This window comes from Brachypodium distachyon, chromosome 2, assembly GCF_000005505.3.
Source record: "Brachypodium distachyon strain Bd21 chromosome 2, Brachypodium_distachyon_v3.0, whole genome shotgun sequence".
NCBI lineage: Eukaryota > Viridiplantae > Streptophyta > Magnoliopsida > Poales > Poaceae > Brachypodium > Brachypodium distachyon.
In genome coordinates this window covers 24,228,266-24,248,289 of record NC_016132.3, presented here as the reverse complement: position 1 = coordinate 24,248,289, position 20,024 = coordinate 24,228,266, and the positions used below count along the sequence as shown (strand labels likewise).

General features: G+C 44.3%; 3 protein-coding genes and 1 long non-coding RNA gene across 8 annotated transcripts; 3 read left to right on the top strand and 1 right to left on the bottom strand.

Annotated features, from left to right (window-relative positions):
• The first annotated feature begins 6,447 nt into the window (after window positions 1-6,447).
• LOC100845080 (endo-1,3;1,4-beta-D-glucanase) lies at window positions 6,448-11,260 on the top strand. Of its 5 annotated transcripts, XR_001405782.2 has the most exons (8): window positions 6,451-7,013; window positions 7,112-7,133; window positions 7,754-7,877; window positions 8,425-8,515; window positions 8,622-8,711; window positions 8,883-8,983; window positions 9,820-9,943; window positions 10,070-10,212. XR_001405782.2 is itself a non-coding variant. In XM_003568437.4 (7 exons), exons 1-7 carry the CDS (start codon window positions 6,863-6,865, stop codon window positions 11,089-11,091), a joined length of 720 nt encoding a protein of 239 aa, XP_003568485.1. In that variant the 5' UTR covers window positions 6,448-6,862; the 3' UTR covers window positions 11,092-11,260. The 5 variants fall into 5 exon arrangements, 4 of the variants coding, with proteins under 4 accessions (XP_003568485.1, XP_010231396.1, XP_010231398.1 ...); XM_003568437.4 differs by lacking the exons at window positions 9,820-9,943; window positions 10,070-10,212 and adding an exon at window positions 10,951-11,260 and having other exon boundaries at window positions 6,448-7,013; XM_010233094.3 differs by lacking the exon at window positions 9,820-9,943 and having other exon boundaries at window positions 6,449-7,013; window positions 10,070-10,444.
• A 34-nt stretch (window positions 11,261-11,294) lies between these two features.
• On the bottom strand, window positions 11,295-12,963 carry LOC112271085. Its single transcript, XR_002963907.1, has 2 exons — window positions 12,829-12,963; window positions 11,295-11,798 (listed from the first exon to the last, which is right to left on the bottom strand). It is a non-coding gene; the product is annotated as an uncharacterized LOC112271085 (long non-coding RNA).
• On the top strand, window positions 12,319-14,414 carry LOC100822942 (chitinase 1). Its single transcript, XM_003566214.4, has 2 exons — window positions 12,319-13,643; window positions 13,757-14,414. Exons 1-2 carry the CDS (start codon window positions 12,808-12,810, stop codon window positions 14,160-14,162), a joined length of 1,242 nt encoding a protein of 413 aa, XP_003566262.2. The 5' UTR covers window positions 12,319-12,807; the 3' UTR covers window positions 14,163-14,414.
• Window positions 14,415-17,818: 3,404 nt separating this feature from the next.
• Window positions 17,819-19,965, top strand: LOC100822628 (endo-1,3;1,4-beta-D-glucanase). Its single transcript, XM_003566213.4, has 7 exons — window positions 17,819-18,177; window positions 18,278-18,299; window positions 18,529-18,652; window positions 18,767-18,857; window positions 18,978-19,067; window positions 19,173-19,273; window positions 19,599-19,965. The coding sequence occupies exons 1-7, from the start codon at window positions 17,913-17,915 to the stop codon at window positions 19,767-19,769; spliced, it is 864 nt and encodes a 287-aa protein (XP_003566261.1). The 5' UTR covers window positions 17,819-17,912; the 3' UTR covers window positions 19,770-19,965.
• Window positions 19,966-20,024: the final 59 nt, after the last annotated feature.

Genomic DNA, 20,024 nt, shown 5'->3' with positions numbered 1-20,024 from the left:
TATTGCATATGTATTTAAGTCCTGCCGTTATTTATATGCAAATGTAACTTGAATAAGAATGCGAAAATTAGTAACATGTCTCTCTCATACATAGGTAGAAATATGTCTCATACATAGGACCTACATCCAAATATCAGGCACGACGTCTGGGACGGCGTTTCGGGGGTGCCTGTGGCGTGGTCCAGCCATACCTATGAGGTGGCACTACGTTGCGCTGAGGAATCACGGACCCATCCTCACGATACTGTGTATCCTCCTGTGTGGGGTCTGGTGGCGGAGTACTGAACATCCAGCTGTGTTGGACAGAATAGTCCTCTCCGTGAGCGTGATCCTGCTCACTACCCCACGAGGGTTCGGACAACGATGACTGATGCCCGTAGGCTCCTGCATGTGTGAAAGTACTTAGCATTACAATTGCGTAGCAGTCATGGTAACGAACACAATAGATAGAAATATACATACCCTGTGGCTGGGTCTATGGACGAAACTCGAAGTTCATCCTGAGACTCTGCTGGTGCTGCCACGATGAACCTCCAGCCTCAAAAGAGGACTGCTGCTGGTGCCAATAGTCGAAAGAAGACTGCGGCTGGTGCCACGACGAACCTCCGGCCTGCTCAGGAGGAGGTCGCCTGGGCGTCAATTGCTCTGGTAGACGTGGACGCGGGTGGTGTCGGGGGTGCGGTGCTTCCTGTTGACGTGGCCGCTGCTGGTGCGTGGAGTGACGAGGGGGCCGTACGGACGCCTGGTGGTGAACAACGTCGGAAGTGCGGGTGCACGTGATAGCCGCGTAAACAGAGCGTAACTTCTCCTCCATTCGTCTAAGCCAGGACTAGTGCGGCTCCCGTGGTAGTAGAAGTGGACCGGTCGAAAGCGAACGTCCATACGCAGCGAACTCGGTCTGTAAATCCTGTGTCAACTGAGCCTGCAATTGGCACGAAGAGTATTACATATATATGGCAAAGTACGTAACAAACACATGCATTATGTTAAGAGAAGATACTTACCGCGTGCTGTCTAGAGCCTGAAGTAGACTGGCTAGGGTACATATCTTGCAAACTCGTCTCGGCTATCTCCTGGGGGTGAGAGTGCTGAATGATGGTCAATCGGGTAGCTGTCATGTACCTCTGCAAATATCCGTTGAATAGATCGAGATCAAAGGCAGCCAATGGCCAAACCCGTGTCGTCGCAGTCTCCCACTCTGTGACGGACGACTGAACCCTCTGCAGCCACTGAGTCTGGGTCCTGGTACTTCCCTTCCTGGTAAACCTGAGATCGCAATAGAAAGTTGAACAATAAATTCTGGACAATTCTGGACGACAATCATAAATTGGAGAACTGCAGATACCTGTGGACGACCTGTGGAAGTGGATCCTCCATCGGTGGAGGAACGACCAATTGGCGTGCCCCAAACTGCCTCATGACCCTCTGCTGGGCCATCTCCTCCACGCAGACATCGAAGATGATCTTTGATTTGGTCATCCAGTAAGCGTAATCTCTCGTGCAGACCGTGGACATCCCGCCAGGGTATCTATCCGCCAGGGATTATTGAATGAAATGTACATGCAAGGGGTAAATAAATAAAATGGACATGCAAGGGATGATTGAATAAATACCGCTGAATCCAGGCAGGGTGTATCATCCAATTTTCCTTAGGAGTGCGCATGACAAGGGGCTCGACACTCCCAGGATGCGCCACCAATCGAGCAGCCCGATGCTTACTCTCAATCTCTGGAGATAGCAATGATACTCTCTTCATTTTGTGCCTGCAACATTTATAAACATAGCTAGACATACAAATTAAAGTTAAGCATAGTTAAACCGAGAGTACATATTAAAACATAGTTGAACAAAGCGTAAAAATTAACACACAGTTCCACACAGAGTACAAATTAAAACATAGGGCACAAATTAACACTTAGTTTCACGGAGTACAAAATAAAACTTAGTTCCACATAGAGTACAAATTAACACATAGTTTCACGGAGTACAAATTAACACATAGTTCCACATATTGTACAAATTAAAACATAGGGTACAAATTAACACATAGTTTCACATATACATGATAAGCCTAGTTTCTTCTTCTCCCTCGTCGTCCACGTCTGTCTCTTCCACGGGCAGTAGCTCCACCAGTACCGAAAGTTGGACAATAAGTGTCCCTGTGGCCAAAATGGTTGCATAGAAAACATTGTCGTGACGGTCCTCCGGCTTCAGATTCATCCATATCATTTTGGATGCGCCTGGACGGGCGTCTGCCTGTGCCTGTCCGCAGTAGCCCGGGGTCAGGGATGTACCGCCTTTCACCAGGGGTTACCTTGTTGAAATTGCCCATTGCACGAAACCCTAGCATCTCACCCGTCCATGTGTTAAGCACAGACTCTTTCAGGTAATAGGGAGACACAAATGAGATTGCGTCCATCCCTAACTGCCCGCAAGCAGCAAGTACATGTGAGCAAGGAAGGTGAAGCAACTTTGGTTTGTTGCAGGTGCACTCACACGTTGGCCACGCTTCATTTCCAATCTTCACCTCCTGTGTCCTCAATTCATTTCCAACGCCGAACTTGTCAGTTGGCAAGCACACCTCAAACCTGTGTTCTTGATTACCGATGGCGACGACAGTATGCGACCTAGCTTTTTCCATCTTCTCATCCATGTACTTCATAATCTTTTTACAGTATGGTGTATTTGGGTTGTTCATGATATGCATTTCAGCTCTTTGGCGTCTTTTTCTGAAATACTTCACCGTGCCATGGAAAATACCCTCGACGATGGCTGTAAGTGGTAAAGCCCTATTTCCCATCAGGACAAAGTTGTATGTCTCTGCCAGGTTAGTAGTCATGACACCGTACCTTGCGCCATGTGTGTCGTGCAGCAAAGACCACCGCTCCAGAGGCTCGTGCTCTATCCACTGCTGGAAGTTTTTAATCTGCCTTCCAACCCTACTCCTAGTGCCGGGTGGGTCAAACCCTGGCAAGTCACAAAGCCCAACAGGTTCTTCCTCAGATGGTCCTGTTCCAACTGCTGTCTGTGCAGCCACTGTTGCTACATGTGCTGCTACCGCCGCGTTTCGTGCCGCTGTCCTCTCCCTAACATGTTTCTTCGTGAACTCATCAAGATAACCACGTATCCTAGTGTTGGTTCTATTTGCAGAGTTTCTTGAATAGATTCATAAGTGACTTGTTCCTGAACTGCGAGAAGAAGTTGGCCCCCAAATGTCGCATGCACCAACGACTCCGCATGTCCTGCCATGGAGTCTGTTCATCAGGCCCAGGGTTTGTCAGTGTCCTTATCGCACTGAGTATGCTTGCATGTCTGTTATGAAGGATGCACACATTCGGCTTATCATGCACAATTGCTCTCTTGTGCTGCCTAAAAAACCATAACCAACTTTCAGTGTTCTCACCTTCCACGAAAGCAAATGCGAGCGGAACGATTTGATTGTTGCCGTCTTGACCAATGGCGGTCAAGATCTGCCCCCTGTATTTGCCAGTGAGAAAAGTGCCATCTATGCATAACACCGGTCGACAATGATGGAAAGCTTGGACGCATACACCGAAAGTGAAGAACAGTCGTTGCAGCACCCTCACAGTTGGATACTCTGGGTGCATGAAGTGTTGGATCTCGACATAGGTGCCTAGATTACGGGCTTGCAGTGTATGGAGGAGGCGGACAACAGAGTCGTACGAGTCGAAAAACGAACCAAATCTTTCCTCAAGAGCCCTCTGCTTAGCCCTCCAAGCCTTGCCATACGAAATGTTGTACTTAAACCTTACCCTGACCTTATGCATGATGGCCTTCACTTCCATTTCTTTGCTCTCCACTATCTCCGTGTAAAGCAACCGAGCAAGAAGCGTCGACGAGAGGTTACGATGGTCTTGAGGGATACTGGAAATGACACATGTGTGCAACACCAAGTCACTCACAACCCAATCTGTGTCATACTTAGGAACATAGCCATGCACCCTCCCGGGACAATCTATTTGTTCGCACTCCATTGTCAGATATTTTTGTGAAGAGGCTGTTGTTTTGAAAACCCTTTGCGTGGACATTGCCCAAGCAACTATGGCATCCTGTAGATGTTTTTTGTCAGGAAATCTGGCACCCTTCGCAATGTTGTTCTGATGATATTGCCATGCAGAGTCATGCCCATCGTTCACGGTCATAGCTGAAGAGAAGTGCTGATTCCATGATGCAGGAATCGGCACCTCCTCTTCGTCCGACTCATGAGACTCATCGTCATAAGAACTACGACCATCTGTATCTTCATCCTCCATCTCGTTCTGCAAGTGACCATCTTCTCCGTCCGCATCTGCCTCGCCAGTGTACTCATCCTCTCCTACTGCCCCGGAGCCCTGGCCTGATTCATAACCACCACCTCCAGCATTCGACACAGAGTTTGCATTGGACAAGTCATAACTTGATTCACCCTCGCCTTCAGCTGGATTGGTCTCATGAGCGACAACCTGAATTAAGGCGACAGGTGTAGTTCCCCTTTTCTCGCAACTTTCTAACCAGCGCACCCACTTTGATGTCCGGTCTATCGGCCTCAAAACCCAGAAAATATTTGAACTTGACTTGGTCCACAATGCTTGCACACAGACGGTGTATCTTTTAGGATTGACCGCTAAACATCCTATCAACCATTTCTGCAGCTGACTAAACGTCCATGTTTGAGGGGCTGTTAGATCCAACTCCATGTACTTAAACTGACTCAGATCAGCTCCGTGCTCGGTTGTTAAGACAGTACCGGAACCGTAGTAAAAAACAAACTTCACTACACCAGACATCTCTGATGCCTAAAAAAATGTTTAGACGCGTCAATTAGTAAGCAGTACGGCATATAAAAAATATTAATACGTGTCAAATACTAAGCAGTATGGCATATTAAAAATATTAATACGCGTCAAATACTAAGCAGTACGTCATATTAAAAATATTAATACGCGTCAAATACTAACCAGTACGGCATATAAAAAATATTAATACGCGTCAAATACTAACCAGTACGGCATATTAAAAATATTAATACGTGTAAAATACTAACTAGTACGGCATATTAAAAATAATAATACGCGTCAAATACTAACCAGTACGGCATATTAAAAATGTTTATACGCGTCAAATACTAAGTAGTACGGCATATTAAAAATATTAATACGCGTCAAATATTAACCAGTACGGCATATTAAAAATATTAATACGCGTCAAATACTAACTAGTACGACATATAAAAAATATTAATACGCGTCAAATACTAACCAGTACGGCATATAAAAAATATTAATACGCGTCAAATACTAACCAGTACGGCATATTAAAAATGTTTAGACGCGTCAAATACTAAGCAGTACGGCATATTAAAAATATTAATACGCGTCAAATACTAAGCAGTACGGCATCAAAAAAAATCTATTCTATCAAAACATATTACTCCCGGCCATAATATTTAGATGCATCAAATACTAAGCAGTACGACATTAACAGTTGTCCAAAATAATGAGCACTACCAAACGCTAAAACATACTTCTATATATACGTATACACATATCCTCATAAACATATACATTATAGGATAAATACGTGAGAGATTAGGATTTACCCTTGAAGCGTGCGAACCCCAACCTCGAGCAGCCTCACGATCACCGGATGAGCACCACCACCACCTCCAAACTCCTCCAAACCACCACCATTGCCCAAACTTAGGAACACGAAATTAGCTCAAAATGTTCAACGAAAAGAGTAGATCAAGGTGTCATTGGGTGCTAAATAGCAAGGGGATGCAGTTTTGTGGGTTAAACGGGAACAAATCTCACTAATTTTGACTAGAAATTGGGGGCATTTTTGAGGAGGAAGAAGAGAACAGCAACAACAGAAGGGAAGGGCAGGGAAGGGCGAGCTGGGCGCTGGGCTGCTCGGGCTCGGCCTGGGGAGGAAGAAGGGAAGGAATAAAGGGAAAAAGAGAAAAGGCGCGTGGGCCCGCGTGCGGTCGGCTCCAGTCGGCCCAGGCGAAGCCGACAGCTCAGTCGACCTGGCCCAAGCCGACTGGGCGCCAGTCGGGCAGCCCGGGCGCAAGCGGCCTGCAGTCGGCCTGACCGAGGCCGACTGAGCCTAATCGGCTTGGGCCAGGCCAACTGGGCCCAATCGGCCTCGGCCTGGCCGAGGCCGTATTATTTTAAAAAAAAATTAAAAACGCGTATTATTTTTGAAAATGATTAAAAAAATCGTATTATTTTTTAAAAAAATTAGCCCACTTCTTCTTATTTCTCTTATCCGAAACTATCCTCATTTACACAGACGTACATGCACTTGGCGAACGTAGGGACCAGGCCAGCCCTGGCCCTCTCAAAGATTTGGAATTTCTAGTTAAGTCCTTACATAGCCTTTGTATTTGGCCATATTCTCCCTCTCCCTATAAATCATCTTCTATTCTGAGCCCTTCTTATATTTTTTTCTTGCCTCCGCCGCCCTTGCGTACATAGCCGTCGCGCTTGTTGAAATTGTTGGCTCGAAGCTCCACTTCTCTCTCGAACACGCGGGGGTCATGAACTCATGATCCCACCCAAGTTTGATCTGTTTGGCTAGACTCAATAACGACGACTTACAAATGGTTTCCTTCGATCTTGAAGGCGTTTTCTTGGAATACCGTGCTTTGTGTTTGTGTTGATCTCATGTGCATTTGCTCCTAGTATACAGTCCATCTCTTATCTTAGCTAAATGGAACATGTCTTGTGTTTCGCGTGAAATATACTCTATCTCTTATCTTGGCTAAAAGGATAGAGCCGTGGCATAGTGGTCTTCCGAAAACTGCCGGATCGATTAATCCTAGCATACACCACTCCCAAACGAGAGAGATTTTAGTCCGATGGCGTGCTCGCAGTGCTGGGAGAACCCGCCGGCGCTGGACGCCGCCGGCGGAGGCGGCAGAGTCCTCGTTGACTTCGGCGGGCAGCAGGCATACGTCGCTGGCTCCGCCGACTCCAAGGCCGCCGTCCTCCTCGTTTGCGACGCCTTCGGTACGGTTATCTCGTTAATCTCCGACGCCTTCGCTTTTCCAGACTCCTCGCGCCTAGAAATGATGACTACTGAACCCAGAACCATTTCCTCTTTGCAGGGTTCGAGGCGCCTAACCTGAGGTACACTGATTTTACTTCCTCTGCACCTCCTTTGCACTCATTTGAGACCTACTCCCTCCGTCCCATATCAAGTGACTCAAATTTGTCTAAACATGGATGTGACTGTACCCAAAAAGCGGTTAGATACATTTAATATTTCGTCACTTAATATGGGACCGTCCCATATCAAGTGACTCAAATTTGTCTAAACATGGATGTGACTGTACCCAAAAAGCGGCTAGATACATTTAATATTTCGTCACTTAATATGGGACGGAGGAAGTACTTTCGTATTTTCTGACAAGAAAGAAAGGGCGTAGAATTGCTGGAACGGTGGATTTTGCATATGTAGTTTGCAGTTCAGAATTTAATCATTATCTGCTTCATTCATACCTTGCTATTTGTTCACCTTAGTAGCACATGTGCATTTGCTTGCATGTACTCCATATTGGTACACGAATGAGAAAGCAAGTTTTGTTGTATTGAAAATTGACTGAGCTCACTATAAGCTCTAAGCTGGAAAATTATAATGGTGATGGAATAGAGCTTCTCTTTTATGCTGTGCGGAGTATATATATTTATCGCTAGTGTTAACCTTTATTCATGGATTGCAACTAATGCTACATGTTTATCTCATCAAGGAAGATAGCCGACAGAGTTGCTTTGTCTGGTTACTTCGTTGTGGTGCCAGATTTCATTCACCGGGATCCATACCAGCCTGACAATCCGAACAATCCTGGAATGTGGGTACAAGCACATAATCCGGTTTGTAGTCTCTTCAGCTTTTTCGACACTTTCTTATTTAAGGTTCTCAGGTACCTTCTTTGGTACTTTGATTGAAATTGTTTCTGGAAATGTGTACTACTTCAATGCCACAATGTTCCTAGCCAAAGTAGGAGTACTTTTTTTCAGACATTGCCATCAGTAAAATATGTAGAAATCATAGAAAAACCTTCTGTCCAAGCTTGAAAAGTGTCACAACGAGAATTTTGGCATCGTTGAGCCTTTGAGCTTTTATTGATTTGATGATATGAGGTTACGGAAGCAAGCCTCAACAAAGGTCATTGGAGGTTCCTGTCAAGTACCTGAAATACTGTTTAAAATATTTTTACCACTAGTCTAGTTCTTTTGGGAAGTAATACTCACCATTTAATTGAATACTCACCATTTATGGTTTATATGCAAGGATTGATGACTTGCAGCATTTGACTACGATGTCTTAGAACGCCTTCAACACAGTTTCCCTTTTTGCTTAATTTTTAATCCATATTCGACCACTTAATTAAACAAAGTAATATTTTATTTCTAACAGCTGGAGGCATTTGAAGAGGCAAAACCAATTATTGCTGCTCTGAAGGATAAGGGAGTGTCTACCATCGGTGCTGCAGGTTATTGCTGGGGTGGTAAGCACTGCATTGTTGCCTTTTATGTGTTTTCCCTTTTACTTCTGAACGCAACATTTGAAGGTTTAGCCTGCTAAGCATTGTGCTTTTTCTCTCCACATGCCAGCTAAGGTGGTTGCAGAGTTGGCGAAAGCTCATGAGATCCAGGCAGCTGTTATGTTGCACCCTTCTTTTGTTACTGTTGATGATATCAAAGGTCAAATTCTTCCTTGAGAATTCTACATACACATTCAACGTTGTTCTATTTCAAAGGCTTTTGTTTGGCTGTATGCATCTTCAGATGCATCGGCCATGAGAAGTTTCATTATTTAAGAAAGTTTCAAAGGCTTCGAATTTGTTACACTACAACATGCGTATCTAATATCAGAGGTGAAATGCCCCATCGCTATACTTGGAGCTGAAATTGACAAAACTTCCCCACCAGAATTGGTAAAGCAGTTCGAGCAGGTTCTATCTTCTAACTCAAGCGTAAGTTCTCTTTCAAGCGATTACAAGGCAACCATTGGTCCAAAATCTGTGATATAACCAGTATTAAACTAATAAACTATGTTGTCAAATTCGAAACTGCATCTCATTAGTACAGTACAATTTGATTTTGTTCCAACACCACGCTCTTCTATTCAGATCATGCCACTAGAGTTTCATCTATAATGATTACGAGCCATCCGGCATTTCTGCCGAGAAGTCAATATTTTACCGAGCCCTTAACAGTGGCGGAGCTTCAACAAAAACGAGGGGCCATGTAAGAATCCGGTGAAATCAAAAGAACAAACAAAGCTAGGTGAAAGTTAAATGGATGAGCTTATAGAATTATTGAAAATTGTCTACATAACATTGCTCTAACGTTGCTCTGTAATGTCACAGCCTAACTTTGCTTAATCCAGACCATCCATCTGAAAATCAATAGTATTCCCTCCGATCTATATTAGTTGTTGAAATATAACATATATCTAGATGCTTTTTAGACATAGATAGATCCATATTTGGTCAAATTTGAAAAAATTAATATGAATCGGAGGGAGTACTAGTTATAAGCGTTGCCAATTAAAACATAGAGAGCCAGTAACCAATTAAAATATAAAGAGCTATTTTACAGTACCCCGAAATAAATATGAGCCATCCATTTTTGCCGATCTAATGGACAATCTTAGATGGTACTCCAATAGAAACATTAAGAAGTACCACCTCCAAAAACTATGGAGTACTATGGATTTAGGGGTAAAATGGTAATCAAGAGGATTATTACCCTGTCAACTTGTAACTAAAAAAATGTTTATCCGTTCGGTTTCCATTCTCTCATGAAGGAACTAATGGCGACCATGGTGGCTTGGCCTGCCGGCAAGGAGGCTCGAGGATGAAATCGTCTCCGGCATCATTAATAACGAAAATATGGCAAACCAGCCTCAAGAACTAGGATCACCATGTAGAGTAAGAGAAACGTCTTTGATTGTATTAGGCATTAGACGTTGCAATCACAGCTATGCTATGTGTAGCAATTTTCTTGTATAAAAATCTGGAATTCATGGAGATAAATAGTCTTCTTCTTCTTGGCAGCAACATCACGTGCACGTGGATCCTGGGTGGCACGCCGCAGTTGGCAACGATGATGATTACCCCAAATTTGGAAAATCAATGGCAGCGACTGGATCCCTTCGATTTGGTCCAGTCGATGATGGAAAGTTGAGATTAGATATCTTTGAATTAGCAGGGGAAATGACTAATATACCCTGTTAAATCAACGCTTAGAAATGATTGGTACTCCCATCTCTGCTTGTGGAGTACCTGGGTACTGTAAAAGTCAATCTAATGCTTATAACTAGCACCGTTGATTTTGAGATGAATTGTCCAGATTGAACAATTTAGCCCGTGACATTGCAGAGCAATGCTATATGATACGAATCCGCCCCGCACTACACACGGTTTTTTAAATACTTTCTCCTATCCATATTATTTGTCTCAAATTTGCCAAACTACGAATGTACCTATTTTTAAAAAGCGTCTGGATACTAAGGTACATGTAATATTTTGACAAATAATATGGGTCGGAGGGAGCAGGGGCGGAGCTGGTATATAGGCCATGGGTTCAGGTGAACCCAATGGAATTTGTCAATCCTTCATTAGATTAGCCTTTAACATGTTTATTAGAAGAAAATTACACCATAAATAACCAAGTCGAACCCATTAAAATTCTGTTCTAGCTTCGCCACTGGGAGGGAGTATGCAAGCTGCTGCTACTGTGCATGCAGCTGCAAATCTTCCTCCTTGAGAGAAGGTACATATGCTTTCTATTTACTATTCAGAGAACTTATAAGAAGGATCATAACGAAAATCAGGAACGACGAAATAAAATTAGTAAACTCAGACAATATTGATAACTGGAGCTTAAATCTTCGGACAGAGCTTTCCATCCTGACATGATTTTTGGTGTACTATAGATCGGTCACTTTGTCAAGATTGTCCCTGGGGTTTCGCATGGATGGGCTGTCCGATACGACAACGACGATGCTTCTGCTGTAAAGAGCGCCGAGGAAGCCCTGGCGGAAATGACTGACTGGTTTAACAAGAACCTCAAGTGAAGCGAACCTGATGTATGAGCATTTTTGGGTGAAGGCTTATCACCCATCATGCAATCATCCTATGTATCTTTGGTTTGGCATGTGTGTATATTTGAGAATGAGTCTGCATGTGATTAACACCAACTATTGGATTATAATAAAATGTGACTGATCGTCGACGTTGCAGTTACTATAGATGATCTAAATAACCATAGAGCCTTTTGTTTTTTGGGGGAAATGAGCAGGTGCTCTGCTATTGCATTAAGGAATGAGAATTTGTAGTTACAGCATGACAACTCAGGTAATGGAAAGGATACAAACAAACTCGGAAAAAACAAACTCAAAACATGAGAAATTCCGAATCTGCCCGGCAGTTCGGCTGTACAGAGCTAGAATTTAAGTTGCAACCGCCTCCCTTAGGAGGCTAACCTCTTCTCTCATAAGCGTGGTGACTCCTTGCACAGTCAGACTTTGTTTTTCAAAAACTCTTCTATTCATTTCTTTCCATATGTAAGACGCCAGGGAGATGATCTTCACCTTTTCATTGCATTTGTGGGGCCAGCATTAATTTTCTTCCCCCATCCTTTAATTGATGGATGATTAGATGCGAAACAATGCCAAATCTCCTCAGCCCAAGATGAACAGCCGTTTCTAACTCTTGATTGCACAGCTTGCAAGTCCCATCATGTTGCAAATTCCTATTAGCTAGCCAGTCTGCAGTCCATAACCTGTTTTGAACAAGCAACCAAAAAAAAAAATGAACCTCTTCCCTTCAGCTCACACTTGAATTAAAGCCCTTTATAGTTTAGTGCCAGCTCTTAGTAATTGTCTATTTGAGACATCGTAACTATATGCTCACTCAGTTCCATAATTCTTATCGAAATCTTACATGTATCTAGACACTTTCTAGAAATAGATACATTCCATTTTGGACAAATTTGAGACAAAAATTATGAAATGGAGGGAGTATGAGCTAAAATATTGTCAGTGATCTTAGCAACGAGCTAAGTATCAAAATTGTTGGGATGGTCGTCTGCTAAACGAAAAACTAGCGTTCTGCACGATCCTTGGAAACGATACATCCTATGATTCCATAGATTGATTAATCCTCCAATACTCCTCTAAAATTCACCAATTTTAAAAAGGTCTCACTTTCTTTAATAAGCAACTCAGATCGCAGCACCATAATAAAACTCTCTTTGATCCATAAAAAGTGTCGTCCATTTTATACTAAGTTATACAAATTTCTAAGTAGGTGACACTTTTTTATGGATCGGATGGAGTAAATATCTGTACACCCGTAAAAATCTGAATCAGTGGTGGTCCGTTCATTTTGAGACCACTACTCCTTCGATTGCTCTAGAATCAAATAATTTCCACTCATTTTACTCCCTCGTTTGAGATAACTGATTTTTCTAAGAAATATTTGTAGATAATTCAGTCAGCACAAGTTACACAATATGAGGCACAGACAATTAAGCAAAGCATGCATAATTCATATTTTAAATTTCGTGGCAAAGCATGTGCATTTAACTACTAAGTGTAAATCACCAGATCGGCTGCTAAAATTTAAAGCTCTGACAAGCCTTGAATCCAAATAAACACTAGCACGTGATGCAGTGATGCTCCACATTCGGTCAATGTTGCGGCACGCAAAGTGTACTGCACTAGCCAAACCACGACCTTTCTTTTTCACCGATCGACCCTTAGAAATTACTGCAGAATTCGTGTATATATATGCGGCATTTCTCGCCTTACCCGTCCGTCGTCTGTAAGATCAAAACCATGAGAGCTCCGAGTCTGGCCACGGCCGTCGTCCTTGCCATCCTGGCCGCGGCGCTCGCCACAGCGCAAGCTCGCGCCGAGAACTGTGGGTCGCAGGCGGGCGGCGCGACGTGCGCAGACAACCTCTGCTGCAGCCGCTTCGGGTTCTGCGGGAGCTCACCCGAGCACTGCGGCGACGGCTGCCAGAGCCAATGCAGCGGCGGCGGGCCTGGGCCCGGACCAACCTGCGGGTCCCAGGCCGGCGGCGCGACGTGCGCAAACTGCCTTTGCTGCAGCCGCTTCGGGTTCTGCGGCAGCACGCCCGAGCACTGCGGCGCCGGCTGCCAGAGCCAGTGCAGCGGCTGCGGGCCCAGCCCAGTACCCACCCCCGCCCCCGGCCCAGGACCAGCACCCGGCCCGACTCCTCCAGGTAACGAGGGCGTGGCGTCTATCCTGCCCAGGGACCTCTTCGAGCGGCTGCTGCTCCACCGCAACGACAATACCTGCCCCGCGAGATGGTTCTACACCTACGACGCGTTCCTCGCCGCGGCCGCCGCGTTCCCGGCCTTTGCCGGCGCAGAGGGAAACAACAACGAGACGCGGAAGCGGGAGGTGGCCGCGTTCCTGGGCCAGACTTCCCACGAGACTACCGGCGGGTGGGACGCGGCGCCCGACGGTCCTTACTCGTGGGGCTACTGCTACAAGGTGGAGCAACAGGAGCCGAAGCCCGTCTACTGCGAGCCCAGCAACGAGTGGCCCTGCACGCCCGGGAAGAAGTACTACGGCCGTGGCCCTATCCAGCTCTCCTAGTAAGCACCTAAGCAAAACCTTCTAAGTACACGTTTCTTACTTTCGTCAGTTCGTGCATCAATGACTCCGCTTTTGAGTATCGGTGTCTAATCGATCCCTCCACGATCATCAGCAACTACAACTACGGACCAGCGGGCCAAGCCCCGGCGATCGAATTGGACTTGCTGAACAACCCGGATCTGGTGGCCGCAGATGCGGTTGTGGCGTTCAAGACAGCGTTGTGGTTCTGGATGACACCACGGGACAACAAGCCGTCGTCCCATGCCGTCATCACGGGGAAGTGGAAACCGACGGCGGCGGACATCGCGGCGGGACGGGTGCCTGGGTACGGCGTGATCACTAACATTATCAATGGTGGTGTTGAGTGTGGGATCGGGCCGGACCTTCGTGTGCAGGACCGGATTGGGTTCTACCGGCGCTACTGCGACGCGTTGGGTGTGGACTACGGGAGCAACCTTGACTGCGACAACCAGAGACCCTTCTCCAGCGGCTTCCCGGCTGGGTTCGCGGCGCAGTGAAAACGGCTTGTAAAATGCTATTACTCCATTAGCTGGCATTATAGTAAGCTTGTGACTCTGAATAATTAATGGTGATCAACTAGTCCATTAGTTGATCACCAATAATCAGTCAACGAGTTGATCTGCTACGTAGATCTCAAGGAGATGGCATTAGTTATTTAATTGCCTCATGCAACCTGTTGTGATTGGTCCAACGTGCAGTTTGAAATACCGTGTGCTTGCATTTAAGCGAAGAAAAGTATGTTGTCGGTCGATTGCAGCATGCAGGGATGCGCATTTTTTTTTCGATTTTGGATTTGTGAGTCTGCTACAGTCATCAGCAACTATCATGTACATTCTATCATGCATGTGGTTGTTCTTGAATTCTGTAGATAAATCACGAGTTGACTACGCTTTGTTGTGGTGCGGGTGGAGAAATCATACCCAATATTTGATTTTTTTTATCGATCTTTGTTTTATTGTAGAATCAGCTTGTATCATATTTCCTTTTTGTGTGTGGTAGTTTTAGTTCGTTGGGGTCTATTCACTAAAAAAAAAGTTGATTGGGTCTATAATGTTTTTTTGGTAGTTTCATGAGGTGAAGCATGTAATTGTGAATGAGTATGTTGTTGTGCATTTTGTGGTTTTGTTTTTTACATTATAATTTTGTGTGGGTAATCATATTATTGTGAATCAGGAGTTGTTTGTGTAGTTTAACTTTGTTTTATATGATTTTGATTTGATTTTTGGTTACCAATGTGTGGTGAATCCTACATTAGTCAATTCGAATGTAGCTGTAATTTTGGTGTTTGTTGGGTGGTAACGTCTAGAAGTTGTCATATACTCCCTTCGTTCCTAAATGTAAAAATCCTAGTTTGTTCTAAGTCAAACTTCTTAAACCTTAACCAAGCAAGCTTATAGGAAAACCTAGCAACATATATGACTCTAAGTTAGGTAATTAAATCCTTCGTTGATACATTTTTCTAAAAACTTGGTCAAACTTTAAGATGTTTTACTTAGAACAAAGTTAAAACTCCATATATTTTGAAACAAAGATAGTACTTCGGATTGCAATATAAGGTTTTTTTTTCGAAAACGAGAAAAAAACCCGGCCTCTGCATCAATCGATGCACACAACCATCATATTAATAAAATCCAGGACGATATCATCATCCAAAGTTACAACTCAAAAAGATAACAAGAGACCGAGAAATCAGCCAGCCTCAAATCTAAGCCCGGCGTGCCAACCAAACTAGCTATAGAACTCCCATGCTACCATCACCATATGGCTGCACCCAGATTCCATAGTCTCCCTGGCCACCATCGGAAGCAGTAGGGACCAGGTATGGAGCAAGTGTGTTGCCCGAAAAATAACCTGCAAGAGAAATAGGAAACTTTCTTTTTGTTAAACACCAAATCATTACGACAATTTCAAATAGACCAACAAATCGCACAAGAACCAACAAGTATGAGCGATTTAAGAGATTTTCCCGTCCCATTAAGCCAACGTCTAAACATGTCCGCGATATAAGAGGGAGGTGGGAGATTAAAAGTCACAAAGACAGTTCTCCAAACTAAACGCGCCATCGGACACTCAAAAAACAAGTGGTGTATTGTCTCGTCTTGATCATAAAAATCACATGCCGGTTCCTTTTGGCCAAGTTATCTTTAGTAAGCACAACACCGCGACAAAGGAGCCATGCAAAAATCTTTACTTTCAGGGGGATTTTGAGTTTCCAAATCATCTTATGACGGAATTGACAATCAGTGTTAATTACGACATGATAAAGGGATTTCACGGACCAACAATTTAGCACATAACTCCTCCCAGGCCGTCAACCTCGCACAAACAATGACCCTCCTAAAAGCAATGTTCGGAGATGTCACATTCAACACCTCAGCAAAAGAGGCTTGTCGGTTGGTCACAAAAATGATAGAGGGAAGGAATTGATCTTTAACGGCCACACGCCCCAACCACCTATCTTCCCAAAAGTTCACTTCCAAACCACAATTGACAGAGAACGATACGTGAGGAAAAAAATTCTCTCGCACACGCAACAAACCTTTCCAAAAGGACAAGTCTGATGCCCTCATTGTAACCCAAGAAAGAGTTTTAGTATAGAGGTACTTATTACGAAGCATCTCCAACCACAACCCTTCTAAGGGTGTACCTTAGAAATCCATAATCGATCCATTATTGGGTACCCCGATTCTATTAGGGCTGCAATGTAGATATGAGAGGCCCTTGATGTAATTGTTAAGGGAACAACTCTAGTAGCACTTCTTAGATCTTGAGTTCGACTTCTTGTGTGGGAGCGAATTTCAGGATAGGGTTAAAAATTTCCCTCGTATGTCCCACGTCTTAAGCACGGACCTAAGGCCTGCCCAGTCTCACACGTATTCCGGTACCGCTGTGTACGGTGTGGGGTAGGGGTTTGCGGGTTTTTCGACCTGCATGAGAAGATCTTCTTCTTAATGCAAAATGACTAGGGAGGTGGCTTATCACTTTGCAGGTCGAGTTTTTTTATGAAAGGCCCGGCATGAAATATGACATTAGACCCAACCCTATGTAGAGGCACAATTTTTTCCATACAATTTTTTAAAAAGATTTTCTGTGGTGGACTCTTAGCTACATTTGTTTAAGTGGAGTGAAACTATGCGTGCAACATTTGTTAATACAATGTTATTTAGAAACACGGTACAAACATTAATACAATTATTTGATTAGAACTGCATAAGGAATCTTCTCCAACCCTAGTAAGCTAGGGAGACGAAGAACACAAGAGTGAGAACTGAAAAGATCAATGAGTGTGGAGGCCGCTAACTGCTTAATTCATTCGCAAACTGACTTGAGGAAAATCATCAAAAGATTATCTATAAGCATGGCAACCTTGCTGAGTTAATTTTGTAAGTACAGATGTTTTTGGCCGTGTGGTTCGGTTGGACAAAATGAAAAGTAAATAAAGAGAGGCATGTTGAGTTGATGGGATGATCTTACAAAGTCTTTAGGGAATCTTAGTATTAAGTTAGTGACTTGTACGAAGGTGCAGGGCCCATAGCTAGACAAATACTCCCTCCATTTCACAAAGATTGGCGTATTTTGTTTCGTTAAGACAAGACTTTGACCGATAAAAACTCCATTGATATGTGTTTTTTCATACATGAAATTTATATTGATGGATTCATTTTTAAAAGTATTTCTAATGATCATGATTTCGTATCATATAACTTACATATTGATATAATTCTTAGTCAAAAACTTGTCTTAGCAAAACAAAATACGTCAACCTTTGTGAAAAAGAAGTGAGTATACACCAGTACATGCGTCAGGCAGCACTTGCACCTGGTGACCTGGGGGCGATTAATTTGTTGTCTCGATTGCATTTTACAAAGGACGGGTCCGCGCTCCCGCTGTGCAAGTGCAAGTGCAAGATCGAAAACGCCAACATGGTTATAGCCAGGATATTACCACTAGCAGGAAAGAATCCCGGAGACACAATTCAGGTTTTACATGTGGTACTATTCCCTCGAAAAATGAACAGCGTGTTAGGTGCAGCCGAATTGAATCGAGGCGATGGGGGTGTGTTCGGCCGTTGGATCGACCGATCCTTTCCTTGTTTGCAAATCGCTCCTGCTTCTCCCGCTGTATAATAAAACTCGGGCGAGCGAAGCCGCACGTTTCCCCGCGCGCGACGCACCGCGAGTGTAGATACACCCATCTAGCCTAGGAGTACTCCTCTGCACCCGCCGGACCAAGCAAATTAAGACGGCATGGGCTCTTCGTCGCTTCTCCCATGCCTCCTCCTCCTCCTGGCCACGGCGCTCTCCGGCGAGGCCACCGCGCGGCTCGTGCTCCCGTCCCATGAGCCGTCGTCCAAGTCCAGCCAGCAGTGTCTGGATAACCCGCCCGATCTGACGGCCGCGGGCGGCGAGGGCGAGGCGGGGCAGCTCGTCCCCGACCTCGGTGGCCTCCAGGCCTACGTCACCGGCTCCCGCCTCTCCGCGTACGCCGTCGTCATCGCCTCCGACTACTACGGTCAGTGTTCTGCTCACAACCAATCACTAGCTATCTAGCGAAACGGTGGTTTGTATGTGTATTGTGTGTGTGACCCCCATTCTTTTCTTCTTTTCTGCAGGATTCCAAGCGCCAAAACTGAGGTACCTGCCACTATTTTATTGCCTTTAAAGAACACATTTTCTGCTTTAAGTCGGTTTCTCTTCAAACTTGCTTGATTTCATTCTTCTTCTTCTTTGCGCGAAAGCTTAATTTCATTCTGCCTGTCAGTAGTCCTTTTTTTTTTGAGTAAATTCTGCCAGTACGCTTGATTTCTCCTTGTGTGAGTTTAAGTTAACAATATGTATGTATGTACGTATATGTGTTGACAAGGAAAATAGCGGATCAAGTCGCAGATGATGGATACTTGGTCGTCGTTCCTGATCTCTTGCACGGGGACCCTTACAAGGATGATCCCAAGAATTCGTTTTCAGAGTGGCTGAAAACACACTCTCCGGTTCTTTCCTTTCTTTCATCATCCTTTTTTGTTTTGGTTGTTACCTTAGATCTAAAAACATCAAGGATAATACCTATAAATATGAGTTCCTATCTTGTTCTTTGCCAAGTACAGGTCGAAGCAGCTGAAAAGACTCAAGTGCTTATTGCTGCTCTGAAGAAGCAAGGGGTTTCTGTGGTTGGGGTTGCAGGTTATTGCTGGGGTGGTGAGTTACTTTAATCACATCAACACTGAGCAGCAAACGATGAGTGTTCATTCTCTACAGAAATCATACGAGTATGCTTCAAGAGTTCAAGTAATACCCCATTTGTCTCTTCGTTAACAGGAAAGGTGGCCGTGGAGCTATCGAAGTCTGAAGAAATCGAAGCAGTTGTCATCTCGCATCCTGCACTAGTGACCGTCGATGACATGAAGGGTGTGTGTCTTACTTCCCTTTCACTTAATTAGTCTCTGTTCGGTGATTCTACCTTGATCTATGTTTTGTATCATGTTCTCTAACTTGAGTTTATCCTATGCTCAGAGGTCAAACATCCCATTGAGGTTCTTGGAGCAGAGCTTGATGACACTTCTCCACCGAAGCTAGTGCACCAGTTCGAACATGCCTTAGATCAGAATAAAATGGTACATTCCTACTAGTTTGATAGTTTCATATCTTGTCTACTTGTGTGTTTCCCCCTCCCAAGTTCATAAATCTTCAGTCGCCGATATTACTGCTACTATTTGCACAAGAAAAGCCTAGCTTCAATCTGAAACAAAATTGCATCAAAACATGGAGTTTATGGTAGTTTCGCTCTGTCCGGCATCAAATTTGACTGGAGGGAAATTTGCAACCTCTTAGGCTCATATATTGTGGACATTTTTGTAGAAAAGTTTTCCGAGATTCCTCGAGGACCTCAACAATATTTAGCTCCAACGAGTACTAAATTTAAATCTGCCATTTTTGCAGATTGACCACTTCGTGAAGATCTTCCCGGGCGTGCCCCACGGCTTCGCCTGCAGATACGACGCCAACGACCAGTTCGCCGTCAAAACCGCCGAGGAAGCACGCGGTGACATGCTCAGTTGGTTCAACAAGTATCTGAAGAATCAGCGAGACCTCCCGCTCCATGGATCTTAGAAACCCGTCTTCGGTTGTGCTGAATAAAGTGTAGCACGCTCTGTCTTTCTGAATAAGTTAGCACATCAGTGGATGTATGTTTTGTGACCTTAGCACACTGCACATCCCGCTCCAAAGCTGTTTGCGTGACATGGAAATTGATTGACACATTCGTTCCAGGTCACAGGAAATTGATTCGTTTCAGAGATCTCGTAAAGAAAGTTTTTTTTATAGACAGTAAGTAAAGAAATAGAAATATTAGATATGAAACAACAG

Bases quoted from the DNA above. Each gene is read 5' to 3' on its own strand.
- LOC100822628 (XM_003566213.4), top strand. From the start codon at position 17,913: ATGGGCTCTTCGTCGCTTCTCCCATGCCTCCTCCTCCTCCTGGCCACG. The intron at 18,178-18,277 runs GTCAGTGTTCTG...TCTTTTCTGCAG, and splicing joins CATCGCCTCCGACTACTACG to GATTCCAAGCGCCAAAACTG. The intron at 19,274-19,598 runs GTACATTCCTAC...CCATTTTTGCAG, and splicing joins CCTTAGATCAGAATAAAATG to ATTGACCACTTCGTGAAGAT.
- LOC100845080 (XM_010233094.3), top strand. From the start codon at position 6,863: ATGGCGTGCTCGCAGTGCTGGGAGAACCCGCCGGCGCTGGACGCCGCC. The intron at 7,878-8,424 runs GTTTGTAGTCTC...TATTTCTAACAG, and splicing joins GGGTACAAGCACATAATCCG to CTGGAGGCATTTGAAGAGGC. The intron at 8,984-10,069 runs GTAAGTTCTCTT...TCTTCTTGGCAG, and splicing joins TTCTATCTTCTAACTCAAGC to CAACATCACGTGCACGTGGA.
- LOC100822942 (XM_003566214.4), top strand. From the start codon at position 12,808: ATGCGGCATTTCTCGCCTTACCCGTCCGTCGTCTGTAAGATCAAAACC. The intron at 13,644-13,756 runs GTAAGCACCTAA...CACGATCATCAG, and splicing joins GGCCCTATCCAGCTCTCCTA to CAACTACAACTACGGACCAG.